This window comes from Ipomoea nil, unplaced genomic scaffold, assembly GCF_001879475.1.
Source record: "Ipomoea nil cultivar Tokyo-kokei standard unplaced genomic scaffold, Asagao_1.1 scaffold0317, whole genome shotgun sequence".
Classification (NCBI taxonomy): Eukaryota; Viridiplantae; Streptophyta; class Magnoliopsida; order Solanales; family Convolvulaceae; genus Ipomoea; species Ipomoea nil.
In genome coordinates, this window is record NW_017616745.1 from 4,651,141 (window position 1) to 4,663,522 (window position 12,382).

Here is a 12,382-nt window from a genome sequence, read left to right on the forward strand (position 1 = left end):
GTAACCCTAGTTCCCTTAAAGAACTGGTACTTATAGATCCTTCAATAAACACTCTCCATAAAAATATCTTTGATTGTAGAAGGTAGGATTATATAAGAGGAATGTAATCTCAGCAGATTAGGTCCATTACCTTCTTTGAAGATACGCTGATCGTCTTTCCATACTGGGCTGATAATACCGTGTAAGACTCTTAAGGAAACAGCTTTCCTAAATCAGATCTTCAGTGTCAGTTCTTCTGTCGTTGCTTCTGCTTGATTAGTAAACTGTAGACCCAATCGGACAGACTCTAAACCTATCTTAGTATGCCATAATAATATTGCCAATTATAATATGGGATTTTTGAACATAAAAACACTAGCAAACTCCTCCTTTGGCTATTATTTGGCAAAACAACTCAACTATATAAAAAGAACTAAGATAGGTTATTAAAAGAAGCAACCCAAGTGTCCAAACTGATTACATAGGATAAAAAGAACATAAGATCCAAATCAGTCTAAAAAAAAAAACGACATCAAAACATAACGCCCAGCCAGGGCCAGAAAGTACTCGATCACAAAAACTCCCCCTGAGTTACTACTCCCCCTTTTTTCCAATGGTAGCCAAAGATCAAGCATTTGAGGGAGAGTCATAGTCAGACTTCACGGGATCCTCAGCAGCAGCAGCAGTATCAGACAGGCTCATGCGGAGAAGAACAGTAGCTAGTTCAATGCGCGCACCCGTCAGTTGCTTGGCAATGATACCGTGCACCGTCTCAAGATCAGTAACTTGCGTCTTCAATTGTTCGGAAAGCTTCACATCTTTAGCATGAGGAGACTCATCATTCACAGCATCAGGTTCCGAATTGGATGGGGCAGTCACAGGAACGACATCCTTAATATAATCTCCAGAAAGAAGACGTTTATCAACAGTATATAGCAGCATCGGACTGATCACTTCGCTGGGCATAGGCTTAAGACCCTGAGAGGTAAGGATGCCAAAAATCAGATTTGGAAACGGTAATCTTACCTTCTGTTCCCGGGGATGAATCAGAGTTAGAACATGATAAAAAATCCATTTGCCCAGATCACACTTCATCTTAGTTCCAATTCTAAATAAGAACCCTGCCAGAAGCTTGCTAACTGTGTTGAAATGAGCTGATGGAAGCCAGTTGTGCAGAGCCAGGCGATGTAGGATGACATATCTAGACGTGAGATGCGAGCTCAGCAAATAGTCCTTATCTCCTGTAGGCCAAGATGTAGTATGTCCACCGGTAAGAGTTTTGGCCACCCGTCCCATTCAGTAACAGCTTCTTCTTGCACTGTAGGCAAGCCATAGTATTTATTTATCACATCTGGCCCAAAATCATACCACTTCCCTCTGATGAAGATTTGCATCGGTCGTGGCCCTGTGAGACTGTCAATCTCATCACTGAGATTGCTATAGAACTCATATGTGAGCAGCTTGGAGTAAGGGCAAACATCTGTAACAGTTTTCAAAAGACTAACTTCATTCAGCAAGGGCAGGATGTCGCAAACGGAGTTCAGTTGATTCTCATCCACAGTTCTTTGAACAATCAGCTCCCTTCTAACCATAGTGGCCCATTTTGTTTGTGCAGCAGGGGATACAAACTGAGGTTTGTAAACAGTAGTATCAATTCTTTCAATAGGTGGAACCTCCGGAGTTACACTTCGACCTCTTGACCTTGTGGTAGGTTTCCCTTTTCTGGCAGAGGGGGCTGGTGCAGAAGTAGCTTGAGCAGCAGTAGTTCCTTGTTGCTTAACAGAGGAACGTAGAGTCTTGAAAACTTGGTGGATAGGTAGGTCTCCTTCAGGCTTAGCAGTCTCACTCGACTTTCTCTTCTTCACAGGCTGATCCACATCAACATTATCAGCACTGGTTTCAACAACAACCTTCGTTGGAACATTCTTCCTTTTTGTCCGTCTGGTTTCTCTGGATGGGGACTGGACTGGAGTCACAGAGTGGCTAGAATCAGAAACATTTGCAGATGAGCTCCCAACAATATTTGATATCTCTCGAATTCTGAAATTCGTAGAATCAGGATGAGCAGTTGCCTCAACAGTAGGGGCAGCAGAAGAAGGTGCTTGGGATCCATACACCTCAGCAAGTATCTTATCATCTTCACTGGAGGATTCTGAAGGGTGTATCACTCGATAAGGTTGAGGGATCGAAGCAGATGGTAACCCAGCAAAATGTCGCACATGTTCCAGGCTTTCTCCTAAAGATGTTGCAGTGTAAACAGGGACTCCACCCGTTATCGAAGAATCTCCTGTCTGTGTGTTGCTTCTCTCTGAGCAGCTTCAAGATACAGAGCTTGGGACTCCTCTCGTCGTCGAGCTTCTTCAACAGATTCTAGGGCACGTTGAGCAAAAAATTGAAGGAATGCCCCGACCCGATTTCCATCCGAGGGTTCTGGAGTAAACACTGGAGAGACGTCATCACTGGCTTCGGCGACCAACACAAGAAGTTCAATTACATCATCTGCCGACCATTCAGCATAAAACTCCGGATAGTTGGTCATAACAGTCACTAGAATCTCGTCGCGAAGCAGAGGATCAAGCTTGAGCTTCTTCTTCATAGCCAACTGTAGAAGCGTCTGAATGTGTTTGAGGGCTGCCGTCGGAGGGTGTACCTTGCTTCCAAGCTTAATGATGATGTTTCTTACGGGGTCCGCCATTTAAGATTAAGTGCGAGGAGAAGAATAAAACACCGAGAGCAGATAAGCACGGGAAATGGAGAGATGAGAGCTGAGGTGAGTTCTTTCTTCTAGACCCGGTATCATATAGGCTTAAGGGTGATGAACCCTAATTAATGCGGCAAGTCAAAATATCATGCAGAAGTGATTGATGGACACAACGGTACATCTCCTTTTTAGGAAGGAAACGGAACCCAAGGATATTTGAAATTCAAAAAACATTGAGATCTTTTAAGATATCTTCTGAGAAGAATAAGCTTAGATGATCTTCTTAACATAAAAAGAGAGGAGTCTTTAAGGAAATTCAAAGTCATAACACTGACCCGTAATAAACCAACTCCTCTCTGACGGACCAACTGCTTTAGTCAGTCAATTTTGCAAATTCCCAGAGCAGATCTGAGAATTTCAAAACGATTTGCATCCAGTGGCTTAGTCAGAATGTCCGCCAGTTGTTTGTCAGTCTGAATGTATTCCAACTCAATTTCCTTGGATTCAACCAGGTCTCTGATGTAGTGATGCCTGATGTCAATATGCTTCGTTCTGGAATGTTGAACAGGATTCTTGGAGATGTTGATAGCACTGACATTGTCACAAAAGAGTGTCATTGTTCCTTGTGTAAGACCAAAATCCAGAAACATCTGTTTCATCCAAACCAACTGAGTACAGCAACCACCTGCGGCTATGTATTCTGCCTCTGCAGTGCTTAGTGAGATAGAGTTCTGTTTCTTACTTAACCATGATACTAAGTTCTTCCCAGCAAAGAAGCATCCTCTAGAAGTACTTTTCCGATCATCAATATTCCCTGCCCAATCAGCATCACAATATGCAACCAGATTCAGTTCACTATCCTTGGAATACCAGAGTCTATATTGTATCGTTCCTTTCACGTATTTCAGAATGCGTTTTGCCGCTATCAGATGTGATTCCTTTGGGTCAGATTGATACCTTGCACAGATTCCAACACTGAACATTATGTCTGGTCGACTGGCTGTTAGATACAACAGACTGCCTATCAAGCTACGATAGACTGTGTTATCCACTGATATACCAGTTTCATCTTTCGATACTTTTGTAGAAGTGGAGATCGGTGTTCTGGATGGTTTACATGATTCCAGATCAAACTTTTTGACAAGATTCTTAGCATACTTTTCTTGTGAAATAAAGTATCCTTCAGAACTTTGCTTGACTTGTAGGCCTAGGAAATATGTCAGTTGACCAACCATTGACATTTCAAACTCTTCCTCCATGACTTTTACCAACTCATCAGTGTATTTCTGCAAGGTTGATCCAAACACAATGTCATCAACATAGAGTTGAGCTATGGTTACATGACTTCCAGTCGTTTTGACAAACAGAGTTTTGTCAACACTTCTGCGTTTATATCCGTGTTGGAGCAAATACTGTGTCAGACGTTCATACCAGGCCCGTGGGGCTTGTTTAAGGCCATAGAGAGCTTTTCGAAGCTTATAGACATAAGAAGGACGTTCTGGATCTTCAAAACCTTTAGGTTGAGCCACATAGATATCTTCATGGAGATACCCATTCAGAAACGCTGTCTTGACATCCATCTGATATAATGTAAATCCCAAAATGCAAGCGACAGCCAGCAAGATTCTGATTGACTCAAGTCTAGCTACAGGAGCAAATGTCTCGTCATAGTCAACCCCTTCAATCTGTGTATAACCTTGAGCCACCAACCGAGCTTTGTTTCTGGCTATATTCCCTGCTTCATCAGTTTTATTTTTAAAGATCCACTTCGTTCCTATTACATTGACACCATGAGGTCTTGGTACAAGATTCCAGACATGATTCTGCTCAAACTGATGTAGCTCCTCCTGCATTGCATTGATCCACAGATCATCCTGTAGAGCTTCTTTGACATTTTTGGGTTCTATCTTTGAGGTATAGCAGTAAGACCCAGATATTTCTGTCAGATTATTTCTTATTCTCCTTCTGGTTTTCATTCCATCTGAAAGATCTCCAATAATGTTATCTGATGGATGGTTTTTCTGAGTTCTGGTGGGTTTGTCTTTACCAACATCATCATGAGATCTATCTCTTGTTCCGAACTTTCTTGATCTTCATCTGACGAATCTTGTGGTTTGAGCTGACTGTTGTTATTACTTGCATCTGAATCACGTAGAGGTGACTCTATCACTGTTGAGTCCACTGGTTCTTCTGGATTGTCATCGACAACCACGTTTACTGACTCCATCACAGATTGAGTCATCTTGTTGTAGACTCTGTAGGCACGACTGTTCGGAGAGTATCCAAGAAAGATGCTCTCGTCACTTTTGGGTTCGAACTTCCCTCTTTGTTCTCTGTCAGCCAGCACATAGCACTTTGTCCCAAACACATGAAAGTATTTCAGATTTGGCTTCTTTCCCTTCCAGATCTCATATGGAGTTTTCGTCGTTCCTGGTCTAAGGTAGACCCTATTTATAGTATGACACGCTGTGTGTACTGCTTCAGCCCAGAAACGTTGTGGCATATGTGAGGCATGTAGCATAACTCTAGCCATTTCCTGTAGCGTTCGGTTCTTTCTTTCCACCACTCCATTCTGTTGAGCAGTTCTAGGAGCTGAGAACTCATGTGAGATACCATGCTCGGAGCAGAAGTCTGAATATAGTGAGTTCTCAAATTCCTTTCCATGATCACTCCTCAATCTCTGAACTTTTATAATAGACTCATCTTTTTCCTTCTGAACTCTTATGCACAGAGTCTTGAAGGCCTTGAAGGCTTCTGTCTTTTCTCTCAGAAAGTAAACCCAGATGTATCGAGAGAAATCGTCTACACACACAAATATATATTTCTTTCCTCCAATGCTTTCAGTCTGTGTTGGCCCCATGAGATCTATATGGACAAGATCTAGACATTTCTCAGTGGTGATACCTCTTACTGCTTTGTGTGGAGTTTTGATTTGTTTCCCAATAGCACATGCGCCACAAATTTTCTCTGGATCAATTCTGATCTTCAGTACACCTTTTACTGCTTCCAGTTTTATCAACTTATCCATATCTCTGAAATTTATGTGACCCAGTCTTCTATGCCAGAGTTTTGATTCATCAGATTTGGATAGGTGACAAGCAGTTTCATTTGTCAAAACATAACAGTTGTCTGAAGACCGAGTTCCTTCCATGACAAGTTGATTTGCTTTGTCACTCACTCTGCAGCAGTTACGATCGAAGCATACATTCCAATTTTGATCACATAACTGACTGATGCTAATAAGATTTGCTTTTAATCCACTGACTAGCAAGACTTCTTCTAATTGAGGTAAACCTGGAACATTTAGGACACCTTTCCCAACGATTTTACCCTTTTGTCCATCTCCAAATGTTACAGCTCCACTGCTAGGTTGAACAGCCATCAGACATTTAATGTTTCCTGTCATATGTCTGGAACAACCACTGTCAAAATACCATTTAGCATCAGTTGTAGATGCAGTTAAAACAATGGTGGGATAACAGATAACTTCTGACTTTCTGACCCAAACCTGTCTAGTGAATGATGTAATAGTCTTATTCTGATATTTTTCCTTCCTTTGATCTCTGTAGAAAAAATAGCATTCGGGACGAGTATGACCTTTTGTGTGACAGTAGTGACAAATGGGAGTATAATATTTAACTTTGACAATCTTATTTTTGAATCTCGAATAATGAGATTGATAAGTTGATTTGTCCTGGTCAGTGTTAGTACCGTATCTCCTTTCCTTGATTTGTACTGACTGAGATGACTGTCCTTGTTCATACCTGTGATATGCTGTGGTCTTAGACATTCCCTCTTTGATGAACTTTGGTGCGTTGTTCGAAGATTCTCCTTGCTCAAATCCCAGACCCTTTTTATCATTAGGGTTTCTGCCAGAGTGTAGAATTTTATCTAAGGTAGATGCGGTGTCCATCATCTGTATATTTTTCTTCAAGCTTTCCAACTCCTTGATTAATTTACCTTCTCTGGACCGTATCTGAGTGATGAGATCTTCTTTTATGACCAGTTCAGCATTCAGTTTCTTTATAAGATCATCTTTTTGCTTTAGATCGTCATTCAGATTCTTATTTACTTTCACAAGTTGTTCCCAGCTAGCGACAAGTTTTGCAAATTCTGCCTCAAGTTGAATATGTCTCTCTTCAAAATCATCTATTGATATGTATGATTCTCCATCTGATTGATCTCCGTCTGATTGAATGTTTGTGGCAGTGAAGAACGCTACAAAGTTTCCTACATTATCATCTGATTGATCATTTGAATTTTCCTCCTCATCATCACTAAGAGTAGCTACAAACATAGCCTTTTTCCTTTTAAGATATGTTGCACATTCAGCCTGTATGTGACCGTATCTTCACATTCCTTACACTGCACTGACCGATTGAGGGGTTTTCCTGTGTCTGTGGCACTATTTCTATTTTGTCTCGATCGCCCAGTCTGAGATTGATTGTTCTGTGAGAAGGGTGCTGTTTCAACCTTTTGATATGAAGGGTTGTTGCCTTTGTATTGTGTTCTTGTAGACTGACCTTGACCCTTTCTGTTGAACCCTTTTAAGATTTTCTTGAAGTTTTTGGTTAGGAGAGCTAGGGTTTCATCATCTATGTCGTCTGTGTCAGATTCTCGATTAGCTTCAGCCACAAAGGCTACAGACTTTCCTTTCTTGTTGCTTCCAACATCATCATCAGCAAGAACTTCCAGTTCATATGTGTGCAAGCTTCCCATGAGTTCTCCGACAGTCTTCTTTTCCCAACATGTGTGTTCCTGAATAGCCGTTACTTTCATTTGAAAATGTTTAGGTAGGGATCTGAGAATCTTTTTGACCACTCTCTCATCAGTGAATGGTTCCCCAAGAATTGAGGCTCGGTTCATCAAGTTCTGAACCCTACTATGGAAGGTAGAAATGGTTTCGTCTTCAGTCATTCTGAGAGCTTCGAACTCTGACAGAACTATTTGCAACTTTGACTGTTTGACATCACTGGTTCCTTCAAATCTGGTTTCAAGAATCTCCCATACCCGTTTAGCCTCTTTTACCCCTGTAACAAGTGTAAAAACAGATTCATGTAGTGATCCAACAATTGAGTTCAGTGCTTTGTTGTTCAGATCAGAGGCATTCATTTCATCGTCTGTCCAAGTCTCCATGGGTTTTTCTTCAGCAACTCCTTGTGCATTCGGAGTAGTAGGTCGACTCCACCCAGTTAGGATGGTGCGATAAACCCTGGTTCCTTGTGCTTGAAGATATATCTCCATACGAGCCTTCCAGAAAGAGTAGTTATGACCATCTAGTTCTGGTGGTTTCATACTTGCGTCCATCCTGAAACCAACAACCAGCCAACGAACACACAGACAGACTTCCACAAAAACAGAGAGAATGCAAAACTAAGATAGTCCTTCAAATCAAGTCACTATGTAGACTTAAAAGCTCTGATACCACATGTAATTTTGCATTTCCTCATTTTACGTAAAATATCAGAAATAGTTTGCTGACTTAGAATACTGATTGATTCAGTTAAGCACCTACTTAGTAATGATAGATCATGAAGAGAACATCAGAGAAAAATAAACAAACACACAGAACGAACACTCACAATGTTTACCCAGTTCGATACGGTGTGTATCTACGTCTGGGGGACGATCACATAGGCGTCCAATCCACTAAGTCATAATCCAATGTACAAAGGTAGATATACAATAATCTTACCCAAGTGCCCCACACAAGGTACATACCCAGTCTACACAGGTTTAGTGGATTGTTGAAGATGGAGAGCCATGCATACAGAAGTCTAATGAAATCCCTTCACTTGGAGAGCCAGCTCTGATGCAGTCCACTTCAGTGACGCTCTATAAGGTTGTTCCCACAACAGTGTGATCTTAGTGTCCTTTCGTTTAAGCAGCAGTAACTCTTCTCAAGTTCATCATCTTAATCACCGTGAACATGTTGTATTGAGAAGGTGCATGACCATCAAAGATCTAGACTCATCAAGCTGATATGGAGTGTTTCTTCTTCTTATTTGGCGTAACCCTAGTTCCCTTAAAGAACTGGTACTTATAGATCCTTCAATAAACACTCTCCATAAAAATATCTTTGATTGTAGAAGGTAGGACTATATAAGAGGAATGTAATCTCAGCAGATTAGGTCCATTACCTTCTTTGAAGATACGTTGATCGTCTTTCCATACTGGGCTGATAATACCGCGTAAGACTCTTAAGGAAACAGCTTTCCTAAATCAGATCTTCAGTGTCAGTTCTTCTGTCGTTGCTTCTGCTTGATCAGTAAACTGTAGACCCAACCGGACAGACTCTAAACCTATCTTAGTATGCCATAATAATATTGCCAATTATAATATGGGGTTTTTGAACATAAAAACACTAACAAATATTATTATTATTATTATTATTATTATTATTATTATTATTATTATTATTATTATTATTATTATTATTATTATTATTATATTATTATTATTATTATTATTATTATTATTATTATTATTTTTATTATTATTATTATTATTATTATTATTATTATTATTATTATTATTATTATTATTATTATTATTATTATTATTATTATTATTATTATTATCATCATCATTATTTGGTATTCTATCTTTTAATTATGTGTTTATTTATTTATTTATTTATTTATTATTATTATTATTGTTGTTGTTGTTGTTGTTGTTGTAATGGTTTTGCCACGTTTAGTCCTAAACTTTAAAATTGATCCGCATGCGTGGTCCAAGTAACCACTTATGGTTCTTCAACTTTCAAAATTTAACTAGCCCTAGTGCTCTTAAAAGGACCATAGCTGGTTACAATTTGATAGTTGAAGGACCATTGATAGTTAACTTGGACCACGAATAGTAACAATTTGAAAGTCGAAAGATCATGGATGATCAATTTAAAAGTTTTGGACTAAACGCGACAAAAGAAGCCACTATACTCAGAGGACCCCACATGGTGTTAACTCAAACTTTTATTAATAAAATTTTTGGTAACAGAAAACATTGAATTTTGTTTTGAATTCTAGGGCTTCGTTGTTCTGTTTGAATGAAGATTCAGAGTATGTTATTAATCCAAACCCAATAACTCCATCACAGTATATTACTACAAACGCAAGACCTCCACTAAGGGTATATTTTTCCAGCAGACTTGTCTCCTATTGTATATTCTGTTAAATAACACTCATTTGACACTTGCTATTTTTTTTTATGAATAACAACATCTGAAATCATAAATTCTGGATGATATATATTTTAGTCTAATGTTTAAATCATGTTTCTTTATGGTTTAATTTTATGAAGGAGCTTGATTTCGGACTAGTTAATGATCTGCGTACATCTCGAGGATTAGGGCGTGCATCTCGAGGAGGAAGAAGAGCAAACCGTATTATAAGGGTAACTTTTTTTTTTGTTAGACCATGAGGTATCCCCCTAAATGTAGGAGGCACCTTTAAGCCTATAAGGGTAACTTTACTCATCAATATATATATATATATATATATATATATATATATATATATATATATATATATATATATATATATATATATATATATATATATATATATAGAGGGTGGGTTTCAAGTAAGAACTCCTCCTTAGGTGAGAACCTAAGAACTAATCCAATTCATTAAATTTTCAATAATCAATGGTCAAGATAATCTATCAATTTAATGTACATCTAAATCATAATTAATTCTAAAGGATATTAGTGTAATTTCGACCCTCAACCAATTAAATGGAAATATTATATTTAAATTTTTTTTTCATGATTTTGTGAAGATAAAATAAGAAAGGATTCTTTTGGAGTTGTGACTCTAGAGTCTTGAACATATAATTTGCAGAGTTGCACGACGTGAGCTACTTATGAGAAACGGTCTCTTTTGTTGGTGCCAATGGAAACATGCATTACAAGAGGTTGGTAGTGGCACCGTTCACGTTATTGTTCTTGCAGTTTGGTTTTCTCCCTGTGGATTCCTTCAAATTTATTATAACGTAGCTGCTTTGGGTTCATTATGTGCACTTAGGTTACATTGTGTGTGCCATAATTAACAGAATTAATTTGTGTAGGAAAAGATGTTAAACATTTTGGTGTACACTTGGAGTGTGCTGTGTGTGCACTTAGATAGAAATGTGTGAGCACTTGGGTCAACGAGTTTGTGCCATGATGCTCAAGATAACTGATGTATGAAATAATGTGTGCACTTAGATTAACGAATGTGTGCATACACCAAAATCATATTGATGTTAAAGAGCACTTGGGTTAAACTGTGTGTGCCATAACAAGTGTGTGGATGAAAAGATGTAAAACAAGTTAGTGTGCACTTGGATTGATAGATTAGGGTATGCATTTGGGTTGACTGTGTGCACTTACGTTACACTGTGTGTGCCATAATTTGCCGAATTAGTTTGTGTAGGAAAAGATGTTAAACATTTCGGTGTGCACTTGAATAGTGTTGTGTGTGCACTTAAATAGAAATGTGTGTGCACTTAGTTCAACGAGTGTGTGCCATAATGCTTAACTCTTTGCAATTGCGATAATTATACTATGTACATTAGGTGTTTGCACTTGCGATAAGTACAGTTTGAACATATATAGGGTTTGTGCATATATGCATTGCATGTTGTGCATGCGAGGGCATTGCGTAGGTAGGGACTAGTTCGTATGCATATACACAGTTGTTGTTAACTGTGTGCACTTCCAATAAGTGCAATGTGCACATTAGTTAGTAAGTGTATGTGTAGGCATAGCGTATGTGGGGACTTATTTGTACATGTGTGCACATTTGTTCTTAATTGTATGCCCTTGTAATAAGAACAACACATAAAATGCGAATTAATTTAAGAAACCACATTAAACATTAAATTTTGTCAACTATAAGAAAATTCTATCCTATCACACCAGCATTACCATTAAAATATTTAAGCTAATTGTGAAAAAGTTTAATGCTGTACATAAAAAAAAAAAAAAAAGATAACAAGAAAAAAAAAAAACTTTGTTGTAGACTTGTAGTAATGGGATTCGCGAAGACGGCGCACCGAACAAGTTACCACCTGCCCCCACCATTGTCGTCGCGTCTGACACATATTCACACTATTAGTGATTATTTAGCATACCTATAGTTCGAGCTCTATTTGTTGGACCTCGCCGCTTCGAATTCTTCACGACTGCGTCCGCCATAACCAACACTTCAAAAGCTTCGAACTAGTGAAGAAAATTCAGATTTTAGAAGGGTTTCTTTCGACGATGCACTGATATAGAACAAGTGAGGAGAGAAATCCGGGATTTCAATGATGCAAAGTTGCACATGTTTCCCTTAATGCCCCTAGATTCCAATTTTACACCTATTACTCTTCAAATCAGCGACATCTTTGTATTTAATTTCATTAAAATCTCAGCCGTATATTTCATATAATTAAAGGTTATGATGGGTTCCTAAGTTCCTACCTAAAGATGAGTTCCTATATGATTGTTCTATATATATATATATATATATATATATATATATATATATATATATATATATATATATATATATATATATATATATATATATATATATATATATATATATATATATATATATATATATATATAAAAATTTCTAGAGTTTTATAATGTTTTTGTTTACATTGGTATTTTTTTACCAAACCAAAAAAAAAAAAAACAAAAACAAAAACAACAAAACAAAACAAAAAACAAAA

General features: G+C 38.1%; 1 protein-coding gene across 1 annotated transcript; it reads right to left on the minus strand.

The window, feature by feature from the left end:
* Positions 1-606: 606 nt before the first annotated feature.
* LOC109166282 lies at positions 607-2,674 on the minus strand. Its single transcript, XM_019315223.1, has 5 exons — positions 2,307-2,674; positions 1,956-2,121; positions 1,267-1,847; positions 1,006-1,180; positions 607-957 (listed from the first exon to the last, which is right to left on the minus strand). The coding sequence occupies exons 1-5, from the start codon at positions 2,672-2,674 to the stop codon at positions 607-609; spliced, it is 1,641 nt and encodes a 546-aa protein (XP_019170768.1).
* Between the last annotated feature and the right edge of the window lie 9,708 nt (positions 2,675-12,382).

Coding starts and splice junctions, on each gene's coding strand:
- LOC109166282 (XM_019315223.1), bottom strand. CDS start 2,674: ATGGCGGACCCCGTAAGAAACATCATCATTAAGCTTGGAAGCAAGGTA. Junction 1,848..1,955: donor TTTCTGATTCTAGCCACTCT/GTGACTCCAGTC, acceptor GATGTGGATCAG/CCTGTGAAGAAGAGAAAGTC. Junction 1,181..1,266: donor GCTGTTACTGAATGGGACGG/GTGGCCAAAACT, acceptor TCTCACGTCTAG/ATATGTCATCCTACATCGCC.